At 44.0% G+C, this 26478-nt stretch overlaps 4 gene segments (V, D, J or C); 2 read left to right on the top strand and 2 right to left on the bottom strand.

Annotated features, from left to right (window-relative positions):
- Positions 1-2825, top strand: LOC128766154 (Ig kappa chain V region Mem5-like). The segment is given in 4 exon segments: positions 1-59; positions 246-540; positions 1387-1424; positions 2401-2825. Coding segments are annotated over 4 exon segments (702 nt in total).
- A 452-nt stretch (positions 2826-3277) lies between these two features.
- LOC128766150 (Ig kappa chain V region 3381-like) lies at positions 3278-4038 on the bottom strand. The segment is given in 3 exon segments: positions 3278-3585; positions 3765-3861; positions 3987-4038. Coding segments are annotated over 2 exon segments (360 nt in total).
- Positions 4039-10034: 5996 nt separating this feature from the next.
- Positions 10035-12948, bottom strand: LOC128766480 (Ig kappa chain V region Mem5-like). The segment is given in 4 exon segments: positions 10035-10459; positions 11416-11453; positions 12418-12718; positions 12888-12948. Coding segments are annotated over 4 exon segments (708 nt in total).
- A 5891-nt stretch (positions 12949-18839) lies between these two features.
- LOC128766477 (Ig kappa chain V region Mem5-like) lies at positions 18840-21644 on the top strand. The segment is given in 4 exon segments: positions 18840-18891; positions 19068-19360; positions 20241-20286; positions 21220-21644. Coding segments are annotated over 4 exon segments (708 nt in total).
- Positions 21645-26478: the final 4834 nt, after the last annotated feature.

Raw genomic sequence — 26478 nt, forward strand, 5'->3', positions numbered from 1 at the left:
CACCACAATGATGATGTCACTGAGTCCACTGCTGCTCACCCTGGGCCTCCTTGTTCACGGTGAGACTCTTCTGGAGACTTTGACAAGCTGCTTCAGCAGCAGGACCTTCTGCTGTGATGGAGAGAGACTGAAAGAAGCAGAATCCACCTTCATCCTTCTCTTCTCTGTCTTCAAGAAATGATGCTTCTGTCTTCATGTTGACCACACTGGACTTGACAACACAACTCTTCTTCTATGTTTTCCAGGTTCATCAGGAGACATCGTCCTGACTCAGACTCCTGGATCTCAGTCTGTAGCTCCAGGACAGACTGTCTCCATCACTTGTACAACAAGCTCTGGTGTCAGTGACTACCTCGCCTGGTATCTTCAGAAACCCCCGGGAGCTTTTAAATCCCTGATTTATCGCTCCTCATCCCGTTGGTCTGGAGTTCCAGATCGTTTCAGTGGACAAGGATCAGGGACACAGTTCACTCTGACCATCAGCAGAGTCCAGCCTGAAGATGCAGGAGTTTATTATTGTCAGCAGTATGACAGTTACCCGTTCACACAGTGAAACAAGGTCGTACAAAAACCTCCGTCAGCTGGAGAGGAACTGATCTGACTGAAGTGGAGACACTTGACTGGTCACATCTGTCATTCATGACATGAAAAACTCTGAATAGTTCAGATTTCTTTATTATTATTATTATGAAAATAATAATAATTATTATTATGACAAAAATCACAAAACATGGTATAAAAAACTTTCTGATTGAATGAAAATCTCCTTCACTCTCATCTCATCCTTTGGCAAACATTTCCATTGACAGCTACATTCCATAAACCATGAGCATCAAACTGCTGTTCCACCTACAGTGAGTGAACACAATGACTCTCAACTCAAAAGGTTTCAACAAGTCGACTGGTTGTTGTTTCAGTTGTTGAAGTTGCTTCAGCTTTAGTTTCTGTTTCTGTCCACACAGGTTCAGTGACCCATAAATGAGTATTGATTGAATCAATGTTGGTTTCTTATCAATGCAGATTCATGATTTGATCATCAGCTTCAGACCTTCTTCTGAATATTGTGTCCTTTTGAACAGATATTCTGTTGTAGCACATGAACGTGTATGTTTTAGACTGCTGCTGAGTCCTGGTTGGAGAGACGCTTGAGATGGGCTGAGGACACGTGAAGGAAATGATCTCCTCAAGTCTGAACGTTGGACGACATGAGAGGAGAAAACTGCAACATCTCTCTGTCTGATGAGGAGAACATGCTTCAGCAGCAACATGTCTGCAAGTGAGGAAGAGAGAAGCAAGAGCAGTTCCTGCTTCACTGTCAGTCTGATTCTAGTCACTTTGTGTGGCAGAGGTTTTTGTAGCACGACTGGCTGACTTTGTGTCACTGTGGTACACGTTCGGAGGAGGAACCAGACTGGCGGTTGGAAGTAAGTGCTCACTCTCACACTTGTTTTTACTCAGAAATAGAAACTAGATGTGAAGTTTTGATTGAAAATTCAGGAGTCAAAAATGAGAATTTCAAAGTGAAACGTGAGAATTTGAAGCAGCAAATTGTGAATCTAGTCTTCAGAAGATTAGTGGACAAACTCAAAGAAAGAGTCAAAGACAGAATGAGTTGATGTGAGTTTAGATTCAATCATGAACTGATCTTGACAAAAATGGATGTAAAAGAGTGAAGGACGAGATAAAAGTAAAAAAAAAAAAGATTCAGTATTGATTCAATATCCAGTATGTTCATCACTGAGGTTCAACAGATTTCTATTAGTTTCTCATTAATTTAGTTTGATCTTTAAAAGTTGTTTTTCAACTGAAATGTAAATTTTGCCCTCCTTTATGGAACAAAGACCTCTCCCCTTCATTGATGTTCTCTCCCTCTTGTCTCAGGAATCATTGAAGAAAGGTTTTCACATTTTCATCTTGAATTCTCTTCTTTGATCTTTCACTTCTTCATTAGTAGTTTTTTTATGATTTTAAAAAGACAGTAGAAGAGTGAGACAGAGGGAGTTCAGGGTGATTCTTTCAGTCCACTTCTCTCCCTCAATCCCACCATAACAGGTTTCATCCTCTCATCCTGCAGCAGTTCTCCCTCCCCTCATCTCTCCTTCTCTCCAACCTCTCTAACTTCCTTCCAACCCGATCATAGCATCTCCTTCCTTTTCTCCTCTTCTTTTAGTCGCCCTGCCACTTCTCCTTCTCCTTCGATCCAACATCTCCAAGTTAATTTAAATTTTCCTTTATGTTCTCCTTCCTTCATTCTCACCTCTTACATCTCCACTTCCTTCCTCTCTCCCTCCTGTCTCTCCCCTCTTCTCTACCCCCCCCTTCCCTCCTCCTCCTCCTTCCTTCATGTGAAACGTGTGTGATGAGAAACACCCATGATCTAAGGTGACCACTGTCTCCCAGGTGACCTCCAGCCCAAACTGACCGTGCTGCCCCCCTCCAGCCAGGAGCTGCAGCAAGAGAAGGCCACGTTGGTGTGTCTGGCCAACAAGGGCTTCCCGTCAGGCTGGACTCTGTCCTGGAAGGTGGACGGCCAGAGCAGGAAGGGGAGCCAGAGCCCCGGGCTGCTGGGGAAGGACGGCCACTACAGCTGGACCAGCACCCTGACCATCCCTGCTGACCAGTGGAGGACGCTGGGCTCTGTGACCTGTGAGGCCACCCAGGGCTCCCAGACTCCAGTCTCAGAGACACTGAGGAGACAGCAGTGTTCCCAGTCCTGAGCAGACCGGCCTGGACTCCAGCAGCTCTCTGCTTCTGTCCCTCGCTCACTCTCTGACCACATGTTCACTCTTTTGTTTCTTGGATCACTTCATGACAATAAAGACGTCTTCATCACATCTTTGGCTTCAACTCTGTTCAGTCACGTCTGAATCTGATCTCTAAGATGAGATAAGAAAAGCCTTTATTGGTCTCACAGGTGAGAAAGATCATCATTCCAGCAGCTCAGTGACGTCAACAGAGCAGCCACAGAAAAAAAGTCAAGAAAACTAACATAATAATAATAATAATAAGTTGTAGTCATAAGTCAAAAGAGTCAAACAGCAGTTGATGTGAAGAATGTGAGGAAATGTAGAAAATGTGAGGGAGCAGAAGATTTTGGAAACTGAAATGAAAAACTAATAAATGATCAAAAGTGTTCAAAGTGCAAATGTGAGGTGAAATAAATTGTCATAGTTCTTCAGTCTGAACATGAGCTGATGTGAAGTGTCTCCACTCATGTGCAGCAGTGGAGTCAGATCAGTTCCTCTCCAGCTGACGGAGGTTTTTGTACGACCTTGTTTCACTGTGTGAACGGGGTAGTGCTACTCTGCTGACAATAATAGACTCCTGCGTCTTCAGGCTGGACTCTGCTGATGGTCAGAGTGAACTGTGTCCCTGATCCTTGTCCACTGAAACGATCTGGAACTCCAGACCAACGGGTTGAAGAGCGATAAATGAGGAGTTTTGGAGCTCCAGCAGGTTTCTGAAGATACCAGTGGAGCCAGTTGCTAACATCTGAGCTTGTTCTACAAGTGATGGAGACAGTCTGTCCTGGAGCTACAGACTGAGATCCAGGAGTCTGAGTCAGGACGATGTCTCCTGATGAACCTGGAAAACATAGAAGAAGAGTTGTGGAGTCAAGTCCAGTGTGATCAACATGAATCATTTCTTGAAGACAGAGAAGAGAAGGATGAAGGTGGAAGCTGCTTCTTTCAGTCTCTCTCCATCACAGCAGAAGGTGAAGATGCTGCTGAAGCTGCTTGTCACAGTCTCCAGAAGAGTCTCACCGTGAACAAGGAGGCCCAGGGTGAGCAGCAGTGGACTCAGTGACATCATCATTGTGGTGGCGGCGTCTTGTGGACACTCAGTGATCAACTGGGAGCTCTTAAGAGCCGCCAGCAGAGAGGAAGGACACACATGCAAACACAGTGAGTCAGTCAAGTGTGTGTGTCCTCAACATGTCCTGGTGTTTCCCCTCACTGCAGTTTCTTCTTCTTTCACACACTCACTGTTTCCTCCAATCATCAGCTTCAGCCTTCTTTTCCAAAAATACTGTGTATCTCATGTGAAAAACTGAGGAGCAGAGTTTACTGACAAGTCAGTTGTAGTTAATGAGTTTCATTGGTGCAAATACAACAGAAGTAATAAAGGATCAGAACAGGTGTTGTTTGTTATTTGACCCTGAAGTCTGAAGTCTTAGATCTTTATGATGTAATGAAACCAATTTAATTCCTCAACCCTTCGTTGTTGACTGTAATAGATTACTGCTGCTATGTTACAGTCTCTATATTTTTTTATCATCACAAACAAGAATAAATAATCTCTTTGTCTCTGGAGACAAAACCAAAAGCTCGCCACCCAGCAGGGGGCAGTGCTGCCTACTATATAACAAGGGGCTCATTCATGACTCATCCTCCATTTTCCACTCTGAATAATGGCTACATATAGGTAGTGATGTCCTAGTGAGGCTTCATGAAACAGAGTCTCCAACAGTGATCAGTGTGCTCAGAACTCTGGAGGCTTCGCGCACCAGCTATGCCCCCAACTAGAGAGATAAGTATGACTCCTCGAGGTGAAACTTTGCCGAAATGAGGCCACCATTCCGTTCTCTGCTTGTCACTGGTGACTAATGAAGATGCGAAAACCCAATTGGAGTTTGTCATGAGACAACGACAGTGACAGTGAGGAGAACCTGAAGAACAGCCAAGAATTCCTGCATGTGTCCTGGGGATCCAGCAGGAGATCTGATGTGCCAGCCTAACTCCCCTTGGTGGAAATGAAGGTGAGAAAGGCACAAAATGGGATCACGGAAATCACATTGAAAACTGATGGCAAATTCTCCAACAGCCTTCAGTGCATCCAGTAAGCAGCGTGGTAGTTACAGTCCACCACAGGTGGCAGGCCTGGTGTCATGTCCACCGGGGTCTAACTCCTCTCTATAGTCCCATAGGGGGACTATAGAAACAAAAAGATGCCAATGATAAAACGCGATCAAACACTCACTCTCGCTCAGTAGATAACGCTTTGAATGAGCAAATCTTTATTTCAACTCTCTGACTGTTTTTTAACTATTAACTTGACTGTAACTTCCTCCTGTGCATGAAAAAATGGGGCATGAGTCACTGCACCCATCATTTTATAGTAGGCTACACTGCCCCCTGCTGGGTTCCTGGGTTTGTCTTCAGTGCCTGAACAGGGCTCTGGTGACACATCCAAGAGCGAAGGCTCTCGTCCAGAGGTGTCCAAACCTGTCTTCAACAGGCCACGGCTGGAGGGTTTGTTTGTTTGTTTTGTTCATTCTGGTCGAGTTCCTGTCTGACAATATTTGGACTCAAACGGCATTAAAACGATCAAGTGTTCACTCACGGTCAAGTGTTTCTGAGACCAGTAAACGTTCACAGTGAGCGTATCCAGCATGTAAATACACTGAAACTGAAAACTACAGATGCCATTGGTGCAGATTGTGTGTTTCACTGATGTCTGCTGTTGAACTCTCTCTTTACTGGTTTCTGTCACTGAAGCTCACAGCTGAAACAGATGTTTTTCTGAAGCTTTCCAGACAAAGACGGTCAAAACAACAATCACACGAAGACACTGTTGAAGTCTAGATAAAGCAACTAAACACACACACAGAAACAGTGAAAGACAGGTGTTTGTCTGAAATCCTGAGAAGAGCAGAGCTCCAGAAAAACTCTGTGATTACTGTACAAATGTAAAACAAGAACTGAAGATGATCTGACTCACACAAAATGTGTGGTCACATTCTATGTTGTTTATACATACTGTACATATTGGGAAAGATTTACATGGGAAACAATAAAGCCATTTTTTTCGGATTGGAAACATTGTTTTCCATCTGTTCCTTCAGTTCACTGGAGCCGGTTCATGAGGCCAGCAGGAGCCGAAGTGGTGCTGTTATGACCCTCTTGGCTTGCAGACTCCTCCACAGCCTTCAGTCTACTGAGTGGGGCTGATGTGAACGGATGCACCTTTCTCATTGTTTCTCCTCTTTTTGGCAGGAATCTTGGCTGACACCTGTAATCATTATTATTTTACAAATGATGATGAACTAAAAACTGTCATTTTCAGTCTCCAACAACAGTTAAAATTGTCAGGTCATTCCTCTGATTTGCGTGTGATGAAGCAGGTTGGTCTAAAACTCTCACTTCCTTCTCCGAGTCACTCAGCATGAACAGGGACAGCAGGTGGCTTCACTGTGCTGTGACCTGGCTCAGCTCTCTGTTCTAAATATATCAAGTTCAAGTAGAAGCTTCTGCTTCTGACAGTAGGTCTGTTGAGGAAGAGTCAGTCGTCCAGCTTCACTGACCACAGATCTCTCCTTCTTCTAAATCCCTCAAAAGCACTTTGTTAGTCAGGGCAAGCGCCACACACACATAAGTAGTGCATGTTCTCTGCAGATCAGGCTGCGTGAAGTCCCGACGTGGAGCCACAGTCCTGTATTGAGGTGTGTGCAGGTGTCCCAGGATTGACCAGAGTTTGGATCAGCATGATCCTGTGTTACTGAGCACCTGTCAGGTGAAAAACGTGCCTGGATTTTGTTAAAAATAATATTGTATTTTCTCTTTCTGTCAACTCCCGACTGGTTATGTTTGGACTAAATTATAAAGAGCAACTTGTGTCCAAATCCAACTTTCCTGATGTTACATCATGTGACGTTGTGTTACAAATGTTGAAGTCTTCCATGATCCAGTCAGACCCCCATCAAGCTGACGCCCCTTTTTGACATTATTGCTTCATAAAGTCTGAAATCCGACAATAGTTTACCAGAGTCAGAAGGAGGCGGACACTCCAGGAGGCCTGTTTGCCAGTCCCAAGATGGTAGGGGAAGGTACCGGCTTCAATTCTTCTCCTCCCCCAGACCTAACCTTATTCAGCTTTAAATTGAACTATTTTGTTGAAGAATTGACAACTTATCTTAAAAAATCGCCTTGGCAGATCAACTTTCCTCAGTTGTTCAACTCTGGAAATCTTGCGTGACGCTTCTTGGAAGAAAACAACACCATGTAAACTGCCAGTATGGTGCAAAGCAGTGTGTGATGGTTGGGTCCATCATGCTAAGATCTGAGTTTCAAACTCAGAAGTTACCATGTTCTTCTTCATGTTAGGATATAGCACCCCACAACAGGAACTAAACAGCTCACCCACGTGAGTTTGAGACTGAAAAATGTAAGATTGTTGTCAAATGTTTGAGCCAATCACGAGGCTATCTGTTCTACCCCAGCATGGCCTGGAGCCAGGCGGAGGTCAGGTGGGTGCAGAAGCAACTGCAGGGCTCCTTACTCCTGCGCCATGGTGCTCTCTCGAGATTTAGGTGGAGGATCTGGACACTCTGTTCTCACTCCTCATTCATGGTCATCAGCAGTGTTGGGACTATTGCGTTACTAAGTAACGCGTTACAGTTATTGACAGCATCTGATGGAAAAGCTTCAGCTTCAGTGGAGGTAAACCAGCTGCCCCCAGACGGGAAGATGGTCTAACAACATTATATACGATGACGAAGTCGTACGTAACTTGATGCAGCAGTGGCGCTCAGTCTTTGTTGATGTCTGTGGTGAACCCTTCATCAGCTGCGTTGTCACGATTATGATGATCTGCAGATGTGTACATTTCTCCAAGTCAAGCTCCTGATCCTGTTAGAAGAGCATTTTTTGCATTTTATTGACTTCCAGACTCTACTCCCCTGACCAGGTTGTTTTTGGTGGGACTTCTTCGTGGGGACTGGTCTTAGAGTGGATTTATTGATTTTTTTAAATCTTAATGTCTTGGAGCTCCACTTTCACAACGGCTACAGAAACCTGAGTCAAGGCAGACAAATCTCCAGCCCATTAAAAAGCAAGAAGAGAAACAGATGCTCTTTTCCAAAGAAGCAGATGAACAAATGTAGTTTATTTGAGCCATTGTGTGTTTATTTTTTTTTAAGTTTGTTGTTTGCTCAACTTTCCTCAACAGAGGGCGCCACTGAGTTCCCACTGAAGCTTCCCTCCAGTCTCTTGACTGTGAGTGTGTGAGGGGAAGCACCAGGACATGTTGAGGACACACACACTTGACTGACTCACTGTGTTTGCATGTGTGTCCTTCCTCTCTGCTGGCGGCTCTTAAGAGCTCCCAGTTGATCACTGAGTGTCCACAAGACGCCGCCGCCACCACAATGATGATGTCACTGAGTCCACTGCTGCTCACCCTGGGCCTCCTTGTTCACGGTGAGACTCTTCTGGAGACTGTGACAAGCAGCTTCAGCAGCAGGACCTTCTGCTGTGATGGAGAGAGACTGAAAGAAGCAGCTTCCACCTTCATCCTTCTCTTCTCTGTCTTCAAGAAATGATGCTTCTGTCTTCATGTTGATCACACTGGACTTGACTCCACAACTCTTCTTCTATGTTTTCCAGGTTCATCAGGAGACATCGTCCTGACTCAGACTCCTGGATCTCAGTCTGTAGCTCCAGGACAGACTGTCTCCATCACTTGCAGAACAAGCACCAGTGTTAGCACCAGCTACCTCCACTGGTATCTTCAGAAACCTGCTGGAGCTCCTAAACTCCTGATTTATAGCACTTCATCCCGTATGTCTGGAGTTCCAGATCGTTTCAGTGGACAAGGATCAGGGACACAGTTCACTCTGACCATCAGCAGACTCCAGCCTGAAGACGCAGGAGTCTATTATTGTCAGCAGAGTAGCACTTACCCGTTCACACAGTGAAACAAGGTCGTACAAAAACCTCCGTCAGCTGGAGAGGAACTGATCTGACTCCACTGCTGCACATGAGTGGAGACACTTTACATCAGCTCGTGTTCAGACTGAAGAACTTTACAATTTATTTGACGTCACATTTGCACTTTTTTAAAAAACACTTTTGATCATTTATGAGTTTTTCCATCTCAAGCTCCTCTCAACTATCAATATTTCTGCTGATTCATCACAAAAGTCTCTTTCAAACTGAGTCCACACCAGTTCAGAAACATTATTCAGATTGATTTCATTACACTGATAATGTTGGACATGATTTGCTGATGATGTTCTCAGTGAAGTTTATCAATATCTCACTTTGCTGCTGGTGTTTTGAAAATGAATCTGTCACGCGTCAAGGACGTGGAGCGGGACCCAAGTGCAGTGGTGAAAGTTTCAAGGAGGCAGTTGGAAATAATATATTTTAATAATTAATCAACAAAATGCACAACAGAAAGAGTCACCGAACCGGGAGAAAACAGAGCAAAATCTAAATGTCCAAACGGAGAAACCAAACTAGCAGAAGTCCACAAACATGAGTAAAAAGTCCAAACAGAAAGCGTCACCGAACCGGGAGAAACAAACTTTAATCTGGAAACTGAGAGATGAAAGCACAATGAACAAAAATAGTCAAAAAACACACCAGGAAACATGAAGAGACAAAACACTAAACTCAGGCACCAGGGTTTAAGGCAAAGTAATCAAAAACAAGCTAGCTAGCGCACAGAACGAGAGAACGAACAAGGAGAGCCACGAGAACCAGGAGTTGCCACAGGGAACAAGAGGAGTCCACGGCACAAAATAAGAGCAGAATCATGACAGAATCAAGAGGAAGAAACTCTATTCAAGTGGAACTGACTCACAATCATGAAACATTCATAACACTCACATTTCAGTTTCCAAAATCTTCTGCTCCCTCAGATTTTCCACATTTCCTCACATTCTTCACATCAACTGCTGTTTGACTCTTGTGACTCGATCAAACATGATATTAATCATCACTTTGCTGCTCATCATGTCATGTCATGTCATGTTGGAAAACAAGTCTATAATGATAACAATAATGATAAATTATTATTATTATTATTATTATTATTATTATTATTATTATTATTATTATTATTAGTTAATTTCCATATTTTGTTGATGTTAGTTTTCTTGTCTTGTTTTCTGTGGCTGCTCTGTTGTCGTCACTGAGCTGCTGGAATGATGATCTTTCTCACCTGTGAGACCAATAAAGGCTTTTCTTATCTCATCTTAGAGATCAGATTCAGACGCGACTGAACAGAGTTGAAGCCAAAGATGTGATGAAGACGTCTTTATTGTCATGAAGTGATCCAAGAAACAAAAGAGTGAACATGTGGTCAGAGAGTGAGCGAGGGACAGAAGCAGAGAGCTGCTGGAGTCCAGGCCGGTCTGCTCAGGACTGGGAACACTGCTGTCTCCTCAGTGTCTCTGAGACTGGAGTCTGGGAGCCCTGGGTGGCCTCACAGGTCACAGAGCCCAGCGTCCTCCACTGGTCAGCAGGGATGGTCAGGGTGCTGGTCCAGCTGTAGTGGCCGTCCTTCCCCAGCAGCCCGGGGCTCTGGCTCCCCTTCCTGCTCTGGCCGTCCACCTTCCAGGACAGAGTCCAGCCTGACGGGAAGCCCTTGTTGGCCAGACACACCAACGTGGCCTTCTCTTGCTGCAGCTCCTGGCTGGAGGGGGGCAGCACGGTCAGGGTGGGCTGGAGGTCACCTGGGAGACAGTGGTCACCTTAGATCATGGGTGTTTCTCATCACACACGTGAAGGAAGGAGGAGGAGGGAAGGGGAGGGTAGAGAAGAGGGGAGAGACAGGAGGGAGAGAGGAAGGAAGTGGAGATGTATGAGGTGAGAATGAAGAAGGATGATGGAAAATTCACATTTAACTTGGAGATGTTGAGAGGATTGAAGGAGAAGTGGGAGAGACAGTGAAAAAAGATGAGAAAAGGAAGGAGATGGTGTGATCAAGATGATCGAGTTGGAAGGAAGTTGGAGAGAAGGAGAGATGAGGGGAGGGAGAACTGCTGCAGGATGAGAGGATGAAACCAGTGATGGTGGGATTGAGGGAGAGAAGTGGAGAGAAAGAATCACCCTGAACTCCCTCTGTCTCACTCCTCTACTGTCTTTTTAAAATCATAAAAAAACTACTAATGAAGAAGTGAAAGATCAAAGAAGAGAATTTAAGATGAACATGTGAAAACGTTTCTTCAATGATTCCTGAGACAAGAGGGAGAGAACATCAATGAAGGGGAGAGGTCTTTGTTCCATAAAGGAGGGCAAAAACATACATTTCAGTTGAAAAACAACTTTTAAAGCTCAAACATTAAATTAATGAGAAACTAATAGAAATCTGTTGAACCTCACTGATGAAAATACTGAATACTGAATCAATACTGAATCTTTTTTTTTTTAACTTTTCAATTCCTTCACTTTTTTATATATATTTTTGTCAAGATCAGTTCATGCTTGAATCTAAAGGCACATCAACTCATTCTCTTTTTAACTCTTTGCGTTTGTCCACTCGTCTTCTGAAGACTAGATTCACTATTTGCTGCTTCAAATTCTCACGTTCCACTTTGAAATTCTCCTTTTTGACTCCTGAATTTTCAATCAAAGCGTCACATCCAGTTTCTATTTCTGAGTAAAAACAAGTGTGAGAGTGAGCACTTACTTCCAACCTCCAGTCTGGTTCCTCCTCCGAACGTGTACCACAGTGACACAAAGTCAGCCAGTCGTGCGACAAAAACCTCTGCCACACAAAGTGACTAGAATCAGACTGACAGTGAAGCAGGAACTGCTCTTGCTTCTCTCTTCCTCACTTGCAGACATGTTGCTGCTGAAGCATGTTCTCCTCATCAGACAGAGAGATGTTGCAGTTTTCTCCTCTCATGTCGTCCAACGTTCAGACTTGAGGAGGTCAAAGGTCATTTCCTTCACGTGTCCTCAGCCCATCTCAGGTCTTTCTCCAACCAGGACTCAGCAGCTTCTTCATGGAGCCACACTGAAGGAGGTGCAGTGGTCAGTGCTGCAGCGTCATGATCCCAAGATCCTGGTTTGACTCCTGTATGTCTGTGAGTTTCCTCAGGGAACTCCAGGTTCCTCTACAGTCTAAAACACACACATGTTCCTGTGTTACAACAGAATATCTGTTCAAAAGGACACGATATTCAGAAGAAGGTCTGAAGCTGATGATCAATTCATGAATCTGCATTGATAAAAAACCAACATTGATTCAATCAATATTCATTTATAGGTCAATCAACCTGTGTGGACAGAAACAGAAACTAAAGCTGAAGCAACTTCAACAACTGAAAGAAAAACCAGTCGACTTGGTGAAACCTTTTGAGTTAAGAGTCATTGTGTTCACTCACTGTAGGTTGAACAGCAGTTTGATGCTCATGGTTTATGGAATGTAGCTGTCAATGGAAATGTTTGTCAAAGGATGAGATGAGAGTGAAGGAGATTTTCATTCAATCAGAAACATTTTTTTAGACCATGTTTTGTTATTTTTATAATAATAATAATCAAGAAATTTGAACTATTGACAGTTTCTCTTGACATGAATGACTGATGTGACCTGTGAAGTGTCTCCACTTGTGTGCAGCAGTGGAGTCAGATCAGTTCCTCTCCAGCTGACGGAGGTTTTTGTACGACCTTTTTTCACTGTGTGAACGGGGCAGTGTAATGATGCATACAATAATAAACTCCTGCGTCTTCAGGCTGGACTCTGCTGATGGTCAGAGTGAACTGTGTCCCTGATCCTTGTCCACTGAAACGATCTGGAACTCCAGACATACGGGTTGGAGAGCTATACATGTCAATCAGGAGTTTAGGAGCTTCAGCAGGTTTCTGAAGATACCAGGCGAGTTCAGTGCCAACATTTGAGCTTGTTCTGCAAGTGATGGAGACAGTCTGTCCTGGAGCTACAGACTGAGATCCAGGAGTCTGAGTCACGACGATGTCTCCTGATGAACCTGGAAAACATAGAAGAAGAGTTGTGGAGTCAAGTCCAGTGTGTGAATAATTTCTTGAAGACAGAGAAGAGAAGGATGAAGGTGGAAGCTGCTTCTTTCAGTCTCTCTCCATCTCAGTAGAAGGTCCTGCTGCTGAAGCTGCTTGTCAAAGTCTCCAGAAGAGTCTCACCGTGAACAAGGAGGCCCAGGGTGAGCAGCAGTGGACTCAGTGACATCATCATTGTGGTGGCGGCGTCTTGTGGACACTCAGTGATCAACTGGGAGCTCTTAAGAGCCGCCAGCAGAGAGGAAGGACACACATGCAAACACAGTGAGTCAGTCAAGTGTGTGTGTCCTCAACATGTCCTGGTGCTTCCCCTCACACACTCACAGTCAAGAGTCTGGAGGGAAACTTCAGTGGGGGCTCAGTGGTGCCCTCTGTTGAGGAAAGTTGCACAACCGACAAGCTATAGCGCCCCCTTATGTTTGTTGCATACTTGTTGGCCCTTGTACTGTGCTAACAATGGACCTCAAAATGAGTAGACAATGCCACGTCGTAGTTTTGTTTGTAAAAGTTAGTATGTCTAACTCAAGCTTGTGTTTGATCAGAAGAACATTATTAGTTGAACTGTCTCAGGCGGAACAATGACTGTGGATTTGAGTGTTGTCAGTGGGGAAACCAGTGTGGTTCCTCAGAAACTGCTTGTTACAGTCCATCTAAACAAGTAAAAACAGTTTCTTTCAAAGACATGTTGATGGTGTAGTTTATTGGTTCGGGGAAGAGCGGAACCCCTGTAATTTGATGTTTATCTTGTTTGGAAAAGACTCGTCTTGTTTTTACTGAAGAAGAACCGGCAAAGCAGAGTCATGGAGTCATTTCCTCAGTTCAGAGTTTTGGTTTTATTTCACAACACACAAAACCAGAATCAGAAAAAAATACAAAATGCTACCAATTTTGACACAAATCCAGACACATTTGTCACATGTCAGGAGCCCAGTAACAGAGGATCCTGCTGACCCGACCCTCATAAATCCTGGGACACCTGCACTCACCTCAACACAGGACTGTGGCACAGCATCGACCTGTGCTTTATATAGACCGAGCACTTGCTCTGTTCCTTTGTGTGTGGCACTTGCTCTGACCATCAGTGTGTTGTAAGGGATTCTGAACATGGTGAGATCTGTGCTCAGCAAAGCAGGAAGACTCACACATTATGACTGACATTTTCATCAGACCTTCCTGTCAATCACATCAGAAGCAGAAGTTTCACTTGAACTTGATATATTTAGTGCAGGAAGTTCAGCGAGGTCACAGCTCAGTGGAGCCACCTGCTGTCTCTGTTCATGCTGAGTGACTCGGAGCAGGAAGTGAGAGTTCATCATACGCAAATCAGAGGACTGACCTGAAGTGACAGTTGTAACTGTTGAAATCACACATCACTGTCAGACACACAATGGCAGTTATGACTCTCACAATGGCAGAAAGAGACACAAGTGGGACGTGAATGTGGAACTCGGTTCACAAACATTGATATTTGTCATCATCTTGATATCATTTCAATATCATCTTCAATTGTTGGTTTCTCTTTGTACTATCATCAATTTTCTGGGAAATGCACCTGCAGCACTGCTCATGACAGGATTTCAGACACACATCTGTGTCTCACTGTTTCAGCACACAAACTCACCTATTTGTGTTTAGATTCTAACATGCAGCAGTGTGCGATTGATGTTTTGACTTCCGAATGGAAATATGCAGTAAGTAACTGGATCATCTATTTCTCTGGATGGAGCTTGAGTGGCAGAAACAAGCGAACAGAGGGTTCGGCAGCAGACAAGTTGGTGTGTCATTGTTGAAACATGCAGTGAGCTCAGATGATATCTGGAGTTTTAGGGTCAGAATCTGTTTTTACATGTGTATGTTTGTCGACAAAAAATTGTACATGATGTTAACTCTTTAATTCTTTATGATATGATTTCATCTTTACAGACACGTTTGTCCATAAGTTGCCATCGCTTTAATTGTCATTTATTTGAACTTCGTTTTCCAGTCTGACTTGAACTTGTCAACATGGCCGTCGCAACACCGCAGGCCCCGAGTTGGCTGAGGGTCCCAGACAACGACTGGTTATGAATTGAACGACAATTTGCGTGTGGCCCTTTAAATTCTGTCACAGTCAGAAGAGTGCAACGACACTGTCGGAATCCCCCTCAAACAACAGGTACAGGCAAAAAAAAAAAAACTTTGCAGCATGCAGCAACTATTCTGTCGTGAAACTTTGCTATGTCGGCGAAATATTTACATAATGGCGGCATGTCGCAGGACTCTGAGTCAGAGAGCAAAACATTTATGAGAGTCTCCACTGCAAACGTTTTCAAATGTTTCAGATTCAGGTGGCTGACGAATGCTGCGCCCGACTCCAAAACAGTGACAGATCCGGTCGTTTCCATTTCCGCATAAACAACACCTGAGAAAGGCTGGTCATCTAGCACGGTGAAATTAAAGATTATTTCTTGGGCAATTTGCTAAGCCTTCCGAATGTCACGCTCTGACCCGCGGTTACAAGTGTCAAAAGTGTTAAAAGTGGAAGCAGCAAAGTCTCACTTTCATGAGCCCCTAAAACTTTCCATGCTGCGTCAAGTCAAGTGTTGCTTTAAATGGCGAAATTCATTTTAACCCACTTCCCTCCCCAACATTTTCCATTGTGTGTGCTGCAGGATGGAAACTTTAAATGACAGAGTCAAAGATACTCCTCAGCAGACATGTTACTGCCGAGTAAGCAGCGAGTCAGGAGGAAGGGGCACATCACAACCAGCAGGGCTTCATCAGAACGCTGTCACACATGATCGTTGCTGTTGAGTTGTGACTGAGCAGGACCTGTTCAACACCAGTCGAACCTGTTGTGCATCTCACGATTGGTTTCATAGTGGTGGGATTTATGGCTCTTTGGAGGGAGCCAGATGTTGGGGAGATGTTCATACCATTGAGCCATTTAAAAAATGGCTCATTTGGTTCATTTTCATTTTTATTCACTTTTAAAAAAGCAGCCTGAGGGAAACTCAGGCACAAGAAGAGTTTCTGAGTGGAACAATGAGGAAAAATTGAATCATAATAATTGTGAACTCTGCATCTGAGTTTTAGTTACTCTGACATATTGATTACAACTTCATTTCATGCCCGTGGAATTGATCTTAAAGTCTGATCAAGATTTAGTTGCTGCTGCATCTGTGGCTTGTCAAAATATTAAACACTTTTCAATGCTACAGTCCAACCTCGGTTTATGAACGTCCCAGACCTCGAACAAATCGGAGTTCGAACAAAAATTTCGAGATTTTTTTGCTTTTCATTTCCAACAAAAATCCAGAACTCTAACGCCCCCGAATAAAGCCGGAAAAAACATAACGTGCGGGGCCCGACCAGTTAACCCACCCCCGCTTTGTTATTGTGTATAACGCAGCCTCTGTATGCAGACGTGTTCCGTTAGCTACATTTACTGACTGTTCTTCATATTGAGGTGTAAAACCTTTCCTGTCTCCACACTGGACCGTGGTAGCGTGTCACAGGGGAGGCGCTCGCTCTCCACACCTCCGAGGCTGGAGCTCACTCCAGGGTTTGATGTCCTGTTGTGGGCTGGAGCTGGGACAGGGATGAGGCGAGTATGGGACAGAGCGTTACTTGGTTTATGACTTTGTCACAGCCAAACTGCACAGAAGCGCACATTCAGAGCTGGACACGCACCGGGCACCTCTTCACTTCTGGAGAGACCTCACTCACTCGGCAACCCCTCCCACATGCAGCGGCCACACACATAGAGGAACAGCCACCTGCAGCAGACACTCTACATTCACTCTTACAAAAGACTATTTTAAGGCTTGGAACGCATTATTTCTTTTTCCATTCATTGTCATGGGAAAATTCCATTCAGATTTCAATCAAATCGCTTCTCGAACGGCCGCCTGGAATGGATTGTGGTCGAGTACCGAGGTTGGACTGTATTTACTTTGTCTCAAAAATCATTTCTGCAATATTAGAAGAAGAGTAAAAGAGGAGAAGAATAAATAAAAAATGGCAAGAACATGACAACCACATTTGATATTCAGTATGCATCAGGCTTCTGCCACAATTTTTCATTTTGGTGCTTCCCTGACATTACATCATTAATAGAGTAGAGAAAATGCAGATGTGTTCCAGACTCACTTTTTCACAATGTTTACTAACACGACACGTAAAAGCCACACGTTGTTGTCTTGATGGTGGTGGTTGTGTAGGCTCTCTTCTACTCTAACTATTCTGTTTTGCCCCCAAATTCGTGGAAACTGACCTGGTTGTCAAAACTATTCCAAAAGATTTACCACTTTTGTGTGTCGTCTGAGACCAAAATATTTTGTTGGATTGTCTCAGCTTGAAAATTGGAGAAATCTTTCTTCTTGCTCTCAAAGATGAAAAAGCATAAAAGTTGTAGTGGATTTTGGTCAAAATAGGTCACTCCACGATGCACCAAAAATTAAAATATGGATGGATTTTTTTAGCCATTTATTTTTGAAGATGGTGTCAAAATAAAGAAATAAATAAATAAAAATGTGGACAATTTTTGGTTAAATAGTTGAATTTCCTATTGCGGAGTCTATTGAGGATTTGATGTTGAAGAGAGTCTTGCACAGCTAAAACGGGTCCCAATGTCTGGATGCACCCTCAGCAAGGCATGTGCCACCGATCATGACTGGTTACCATGGCTGCAGCTTGGAAAACGGGGCGTAGGTCAATGTTGAGGTATGCCCATGCTGTGTTAATGGAGAAGCAGGACTGAGCTCAACATTGACTCAATATAGTGGGCGGCTCGATCACGTGCGATAAGGTCAGCCTGCTGAAGCTCCACAAGTTGCGTAGCGCCTCCTCCTTATGAATCCTTCCCTGCGCACTGCTCACTCGGCAGCAGCATGTCAGCTGTGGACGTCCATTTTTTGTTTGTCATGTGAAGTTCATCCTGCAGCACAAGCACGGGAAATACTCCATGGTGAAGCGTGTTAAATGGCTTCAACGCTACAAGTTTAATACTTGAGTATTAAGTGCTTCAATTTAGTACTTAGTACTTGATGGAGCATGGAGAGTTTTCCGGGCTCATGGAAGTGAGACGGCAGGTTCCTCAGCTGCAGGCTGTCAGCATAGCCACCACTTAGCAACACCCGTCTCTCCGAGCGTGACATTGGGAAAACTAAGCAAATCGCCCCCAAAACAATAGTGAATTTCACCAAGCAAGATGACCAGTCTGTCTCAGGTGTCGCGGAGGTGGAAACGACTGAATCATACTTACTTCCTGATACTGCTTGATACATGACACCACCCGACTTTCGTTTGGAATATTGACTTCACAGCAGTTGCTGGAATGTCAGACCTGAGGATTGGACGTTGTTTCTCCGACTAGAATGAGATAAAAAAACAATGAAGGTCCTGGGTGAAATCAATGTATCCAGAACCAATGCCTAATGTGAACGAACAAAGAACTCTTTGGACGCAACTGAGGTTGGAAGCCAACCCCAGAGAGAAGAACATGATGTTGCCAGTGTCAGAAGACATGGAAGCTGATCATCTCAGGCTCTTCACAGGGACCTAACCTGGGACATGGTGGGCTACAAGGAAGAATGTGTTAGCGACTCTGCACTGTTGATCGGCAATTCTTTCTCTGGCAGGAATTCAAGGCATGACAGGCTAGAAACGTCGTTCATCCATCATTGTTGATCGACCAAGCCTACATGCAAAATTTCAGGGACACTGGCACATTACAGTCGGTGAAAAGAAAGCAGGTTAAAAATGGGCAGAAAGTATGAGAACTGTTCGACTCTCTGCTCTATTTCTATCGCATTTTGCGCCAAATAAACTTCCCCTACCACTACTAACTACAAACACGATACATGATAGCTGATCTCCAAAGAGTCTTTCCTCAACAGAGGGCACCACTGAGCTCCCACTGAAGCTTCCCTCCAGACTCTTGACTGTGAGTGCGTGAGGGGAAACACCAGGACATGTTGAGGACACACACACTTGACTGACTCACTGTGTTTGCATGTGTGTCCTTCCTCTCTGCTGGCGGCTCTTAAGAGCTCCCAGTTGATCACTGAGTGTCCACAAGACGCCGCCACCACAATGATGATGTCACTGAGTCCACTGCTGCTCACCCTGGGCCTCCTTGTTCACGGTGAGACTCTTCTGGAGACTTTGACAAGCAGCTTCAGCAGCAGGACCTTCTGCTGAGATGGAGAGAGACTGAAAGAAGCAGCTTCCACCTTCATCCTTCTCTTCTCTGTCTTCAAGAAATGATTAATGTTGATCACACTGGACTTGACTCCACAACTCTTCTTCTATGTTTTCCAGGTTCATCAGGAGACATCGTCGTGACTCAGACTCCTGGATCTCAGTCTGTAGCTCCAGGACAGACTGTCTCCATCACTTGTAGAACAAGCGCATATGTTAGCAACGAACTCGCGTGGTATCTTCAGAAACCTGCTGAAGCTCCTAAACTCCTGATTGACATGGAGAGCTCTCCAACCCGTATGTCTGGAGTTCCAGATCGTTTCAGTGGACAAGGATCAGGGACACAGTTCACTCTGACCATCAGCGGAGTCCAGCCTGAAGACGCAGGAGATTATTATTGTATGCATCATTATGGCTGGTTCACACAGTGAAACAAGGTCGTACAAAAACCTCAGTCAGCTGGAGAGGAACTGATCTGACTGAAGTGGAGACACTTGACAGGTCACGTCTGTCATTCATGATATGAAAAACTCTGAATAGTTCAGATTTCTTTATTATTATTATTATGAAAATAATAATTATTATTATTATGACAAAAATCACAAAACATGGTATAAAAAACTTTCTGCTTGAATGAAAATCTCCTTCACTCTCATCTCATCCTTTGACAAACATTTCCATTGACAGCTACATTCCATAAACCATGAGCATCAAACTGCTGTTCAACCTACAGTGAGTGAACACAATGACTCTCAACTCAAAAGGTTTCAACAAGTCGACTGGTTGTTATTTCAGTTGTTGAAGTTGCTTCAGCTTTAGTTTCTGTTTCTGTCCACACAGGTTCAGTGACCCATAAATGAGTATTGATTGAATCAATGTTGGTTTCTTATCAATGCAGATTCATGATTTGATCATCAGCTTCAGACCTTCTTCTGAATATCGTGTCCTTTTGAACAGATATTCTGTTGTAACACATGAACGTGTATGTTTTAGACTGCACCTCCTTCAGTGTGGCTCCATGAAGAAGCTGCTGAGTCCTGGTTGGAGAGACACTTGAGATGGGCTGAGGACACATGAAGGAAATGACCTTTGACCTCCTCAAGTCTGAACGTTGGACGACATGAGAGGAGAAAACAGCAACATCTCTCTGTCTGATGAGGAGAACATGCTTCAGCAGCAACATGTCTGCAAGTGAGGAAGAGAGAAGCAAGAGCAGTTCCTGCTTCACTGTCAGTCTGATTCTAGTCACTTTGTGTGGCAGAGGTTTTTGTAGCACGACTGGCTGACTTTGTGTCACTGTGGTACACGTTCGGAGGAGGAACCAGACTGGAGGTTGGAAGTAAGTGCTCACTCTCACACTTGTTTTTACTCAGAAATAGAAACTAGATGTGAAGTTTTGATTGAAAATTCAGGAGTCAAAAAGGAGAATTTCAAAGTGGAACGTGAGAATTTGTGGAAGCAAATAGTGAATCTAGTCTTCAGGAGACGAGTGGACAAACTCAAAGAGTTAAAAAGAGAATGAGTTGATGTGAGTTTAGATTCAAGCATGAACTGATCTTGAGAAAAATCAATATAAAAGAGTGTAGGATGAGAAAAAAGTAAAAGAAAAAAAGATTCAGTATTGATTCAATATCCAGTATGTTCATCACTGAGGTTCAACTGATTTCTATTAGTTTCTCATTAATTTAATGTTTGATCTTTAAAAGTTGTAAATTTTTGCCCTCCTTTATGGAACAAAGACCTCTCCCCTTCATTGATGTTCTCTTCCTCTTGTCTCAGGAATCATTGAAGAAAGGTTTTCACATTTTTTATCTTATATGCTCTTCTTTGATCTTTCACTTCTTCATTTGTTGTTTTTTTTATGATTTTATGAAAAAAAAAGGTGTGAGACAGAGGGAGTTCAGGTTAATTCTTTCACTCCACTTCTTTCCCTCAATCCTTCCATAACTGGTTTCATCCTCTCATCCTGCAGCAGTTCTCCCTCCCCTCATCTCTCCTTCTCTCCAACCTCTCTAACTTCCCTCCAACCTGATCATAGCGTTTCCTTCCTTTTCTCCTCTCCCACTTCTCCTTCCATCCTCTCAACATCTCCAAGTTAATTGTAAATTTTCCTTTATGTTCTCCTTCCTTCATTCTCACCTCATACATCTCCACTTCCTTCCTCTCTCCCTCCTGTCTCTCCCCTCTTCTCTACCCTCCCCTTCCCTCCTCCTCCTTCCTTCACCTGTGTGATGAGAAACACCCATGATCTAAGGTGACCACTGTCTCCCAGGTGACCTCCAGCCCACCCTGACCGTGCTGCCACCCTCCAGCCAGGAGCTGCAGCAAGAGAAGGCCACGTTGGTGTGTCTGGCCAACAAGGGCTTCCCGTCAGGCTGGACTCTGTCCTGGAAGGTGGACGGCCAGAGCAGGAAGGGGAGCCAGAGCCCCGGGCTGCTGGGGAAGGACGGCCACTACAGCTGGACCAGCACCCTGACCATCCCTGCTGACCAGTGGAGGACGCTGGGCTCTGTGACCTGTGAGGCCACCCAGGGCTCCCAGACTCCAGTCTCAGAGACACTGAGGAGACAGCAGTGTTCCCAGTCCTGAGCAGACCGGCCTGGACTCCAGCAGCTCTCTGCTTCTGTCCCTCGCTCACTCTCTGACCACATGTTCACTCTTTTGTTTCTTGGATCACTTCATGACAATAAAGACGTCTTCATCACATCTTTGGCTTCAACTCTGTTCAGTCGCGTCTGAATCTGATCTCTAAGATGAGATAAGAAAAGCCTTTATAGGTCTCACAGGTGAGAAAGATCATCATTCCAGCAGCTCAGTGACGTCAACAGAGCAGCCACAGAAAACAAGACAAGAAAACTAACATCGGCAATCCAAAATATGAAAATAAACAAATATTCAAAACAACAGAGAAATGTAAGATGAAAGAAGAATGTTTCCATCATGATGTTCTCGACTTGTTCTCCAACATATTGACATGATGAGCAGCAAAGTGATGATTAATATCATGTTTTATCGAGTCACCAGAGTCAAACAGCAGTTGATGTGAAGAATGTGAGGAAATGTAGAAAATCTGAGGGAGCAGAAGATTTTGGAAACTGAAATGTGAGTGTTATGAATGTTTCATGATTGTGAGTCAGTTCCACTTGAATAGAGTTTCTTCCTCTTGATTCTGTCATGATTCTGCTCTTATTTTGTGCCGTGGACTCCTCTTGTTCCCTGTGGCAACTCCTGGTTCTCGTGGCTCTCCTTGTTCGTTCTCTCGTTCTGTGCGCTAGCTAGCTTGTTTTTTATTACTTTGCCTTAAACCCTGGTGCCTGAGTTTAGTGTTTTGTCTCTTTGTGTTTCCTGGTGTGTTTTTTTGACTATTTTTGTTCATTGTGCTTTCATCTCTCAGTTTCCAGATTTAAGTTTGTTTCTCCCGGTTCGGTGACGCTTTCTGTTTGGACTTTTTACTCATGTTTGTGGACTTCTGCTTGTTTGGTTTCTCCGTTTGGACATTTAGATTTTGCTCTGTTTTCTCCCGGTTCGGTGACTCTTTCTGTTGTGCATTTTGTTGATTAATTATTAAAATATATTATTTCTAGCTGCCTCCTTGTAACTTTCACCACTGCACTTGGGTCCCGCTCCACGTCTTTGACCCGTGACAGATTCTTTTTCAAAACACCAGCAGCAAAGTGAGATATTGATAAACTTCACTGAGAACATCAGTGAAACCATGAAACCACCAACTGGTTCTGAACAAATTGTGTGTGGCCCTTTAAATTCTGTCAGAGTCAGAAGAGTGCAACGACACTGTCGGAAACCCCCTCAAACAACAGGTAGAGGCAAAAAAAAAAAAAAAAAAACTTTGCAACATGCAGCAACTATTCTGTCAAAAGGACAACTGAAAAAAACATTTCATTTGATGTGAGGCATCGGAGTTTGTTGAATGTCGTGAGACTTTGCTATGTCGGCGAAATATTTGCATACTGGCGGCTTGCAGCTGGAGTCAGAGAGCAAAACATTTATGAGAGTCTCCACTGCAAACGTTTTCAAATGTTTCAGATTCAGTTGGCTGACGAATGCTGCGCCCGACTCCAAAACAGTGACAGATCCGGTCGTTTCCATTTCCGCATAAACAACACCTGAGAAAGGCTGGTCATCTAGCACGGTGAAATTAAAGATTATTTCTTGGGCAATTTGCTAAGCCTTCCGAATGTCACGCTCTGACCCGCGGTTACAAGTGTCAAAAGTGTTAAAAGTGGAAGCAGCAAAGTCTCACTTTCATGAGCCCCTAAAACTTTCCATGCTGCGTCAAGTCAAGTGTTGCTTTAAATGGCGAAATTCATTTTAACCCACTTCCCTCCCCAACATTTTCCATTGTGTGTGCTGCAGGATGGAAACTTTAAATGACAGAGTCAAAGATACTCCTCAGCAGACATGTTACTGCCAAGTAAGCAGCGAGTCAGGAGGAAGGGGCACATCACAACCAGCAGGGCTTCATCAGAACGCTGTCACACATGATCGTTGCTGTTGAGTTGTGACTGAGCAGGACCTGTTCAACACCAGTCGAACCTGTTGTGCATCTCACAATTGGTTTCATAGTGATGGGATTCATGGCTCTTTGGAGGGAGCCAGATGTTGGGGAGATGTTCATACCATTGAGCCATTTGAAAAAATGGCTCATTTGGTTCATTTTCATTTTTATTCACTTTTAAAAAAGCAGCCTGAGGGAAACTCGGGCACAAGAAGAGTTTCTGAGTGGAACAATGAGGTAAAATTGAATCATAATAATTGTGAACTCTGCATCTGAGTTTTAGTTACTCTGACATATTGATAACAAATTAATTTCATGCCCGTGGAATTGATCTTAAAGTCTGATCTGGATGTAGTTGCTTCAGCAGCTGTGGCTTGTCAAAATACATGATTCAGTACTATTTACTTTGTCTCGAAATGTATTCCAGATCATTTCTGTAATATTAAAAACAGAAGAATAAATAAAAATTGGCAAGAACTTGACAACAACATTTGATATTCAGTATGCATCGGGCTTCTGCCACAATTTTTCATTTTGGTGCTTCCCTGACATTACATCATTAATAGAGTTGAGAAATTGCAGATGTGTTCCAGACTCACTTTTTCACAATGTTTACTAACACGACACGTAAAAGCCACACATTGTTGTCTTGCGTAGGCTCTTTTCTACTCTAGCTACTCTACTCTACCTCTATTCTATTTTGCCCCCAAATTCGTGGAAACTGACATGGTGGTCAAAACTATTCCAAAATATTGAGATTTTCCACTTTTGTGTTTCGTCTGAGACCAAAATATATTGTTGGATTGTCTGAGCTTGAAAATTGGAGAAATCTTTCTTCTTACTTTCAAAGATGAAAAAGCATAAAAGTTGTAGTGGATTTTGGTCAAAATAGGTCACTCCACGATGCTCCAAATATTAAAATATGGATGGATTCTTTTAACCATTTATTTTGAAGATGGTGTAAAAATAAAGAAATAAATGAATAAAAAACAAACAATTTTGTGTTAAATAGCTCAATTTCCGATTGCGGAGTCTATTGAGGATTTGATGTTGAAGAGAGTCTTGCACAGCTAATACGGCCCAATGTCTGGATGTACCCTCAGCAAGGCATGTGCCACCGATCATGACTGGTTACCATGGCTGCAGCTTGGAAAACGGGGCGTGGGTCAATGTTGAGGTATGCCCATGCTGTGTTAATGGAGAAGCAGGACTGAGCTCAACGTTGAGTCAATAGAGTGGGCGGCTCGATCATGTGCGATAACGGGCAGCCTGCTGAAGCTCCACAAGTTGCGTAGCGCCTCCTGCTTATGAATCCTTCCCTGCGCACTGCTCACTCGGCAGCAGCATGTCAGCTGTGGACGTCCTTTTTCTGTCTGTCATGTGAAGTTCATCCTGCAGCACAAGGACGGGAAATACTCCGGGGTGAAGCGTGTTAAATGGCTTCAACGCTACAAGTTTAGTACTTGAGTACTAACTATAAGAGTACTAAGTTTGGTACTTAGTAGGTGGTGGAAACGACTCAATCATACTTACTTCCTGGTTCTGCTTGATACACTTCATCACCCTACTTTCGTTAGGGATGTTGACTTCACAGCAGTTGCTGGAGTGTCAGACCTGGGGATTGGATGACGATTGACAATGAAGGTCCTGGGTGAAATCAATGTGTCCAGAACCAATGCTAATGTGAACGAACGTAGAACTCTTTGGACGCGACTAAGGCTGGAAGCCAACCCCAGAGAGAACATGATGATGTTGCCAGTGCCAGAAGACATGGAAGCTGATCATCTCAGGCTCTTCACAGGGAACCTAACCTGGGACATGGTGGGCTACAAAAAGAGAAATGTGTTAGCGACTCTGCACTGTTGATCGGCAATTCTTTCTCCGGCAGGAATTCAAGGCATGACAGGCTAGAAATGCCGTTCATCCATCATTGTTGATCGAACAAAACTAGTTGCAAAATTTCAGGGACACTGGTACATTACAGTCTGTGAAAAGAAAACACGTAAAGAATGGGCAGAAAGTATGAGAACTGTTCGACTCTCTGCTCCATTTCCATCTCACTTTGCATCAAATAAACTTCCCCGACCAGGACAACTACAAACACGATACATGATAGCTGATCTCCAAAGAGTCTTTCCTCAACAGAGGGCGCCACTGAGCTCCCACTGAAGCTTCCCTCCAGACTCTTGACTGTGAGTGTGTGAAAGCTGCTGTGAGGGGAAACACCAGGACATGTTGAGGACACACACACTTGACTCACTGTGTTTGCATGTGTGTCCTTCCTCTCTGCTGGCGGCTCTTAAGAGCTCCCAGTTGATCACTGAGTGTCCACAAGACGCCGCCACCACAATGATGATGTCACTGAGTCCACTGCTGCTCACCCTGGGCCTCCTTGTTCACGGTGAGACTCTTCTGGAGACTTTGACAAGCAGCTTCAGCAGCAGGACCTTCTGCTGTGATGGAGAGAGACTGAAAGAAGCAGCTTCCACCTTCATCCTTCTCTTCTCTGTCTTCAAGAAATGATTCATGTTGATCACACTGGACTTGACTCCACAACTCTTCTTCTATGTTTTCCAGGTTCATCAGGAGACATCGTCCTGACTCAGACTCCTGGATCTCAGTCTGTAGCTCCAGGACAGACTGTCTCCATCACCTGTAGAACAAGCTCAGATGTTAGCAGCTGGCTCGCCTGGTATCTTCAGAAACCTGCTGAAGCTCCTAAACTACTGATTTATCGCTCCTCATCCCGTTGGTCTGGAGTTCCAGATCGTTTCAGTGGACAAGGATCAGGGACACAGTTCACTCTGACCATCAGCAGAGTCCAACCTTGAAGATGCAGGAGTTTATTATTGTCAGCAGTATGACAGTTACCCGTTCACACAGTGAAACAAGGTCGTACAAAAACCTCCGTCAGCTGGAGAGGAACTGATCTGACTCCACTGCTGCACATGAGTGGAGACACTTCACATCAGCTCATGTTCAGACTGAAAAACTTTGACATTTATTTCACTTCAC

Source organism: Synchiropus splendidus, chromosome 10 (genome assembly GCF_027744825.2).
Source record: "Synchiropus splendidus isolate RoL2022-P1 chromosome 10, RoL_Sspl_1.0, whole genome shotgun sequence".
Lineage (NCBI taxonomy): Eukaryota > Metazoa > Chordata > Actinopteri > Syngnathiformes > Callionymidae > Synchiropus > Synchiropus splendidus.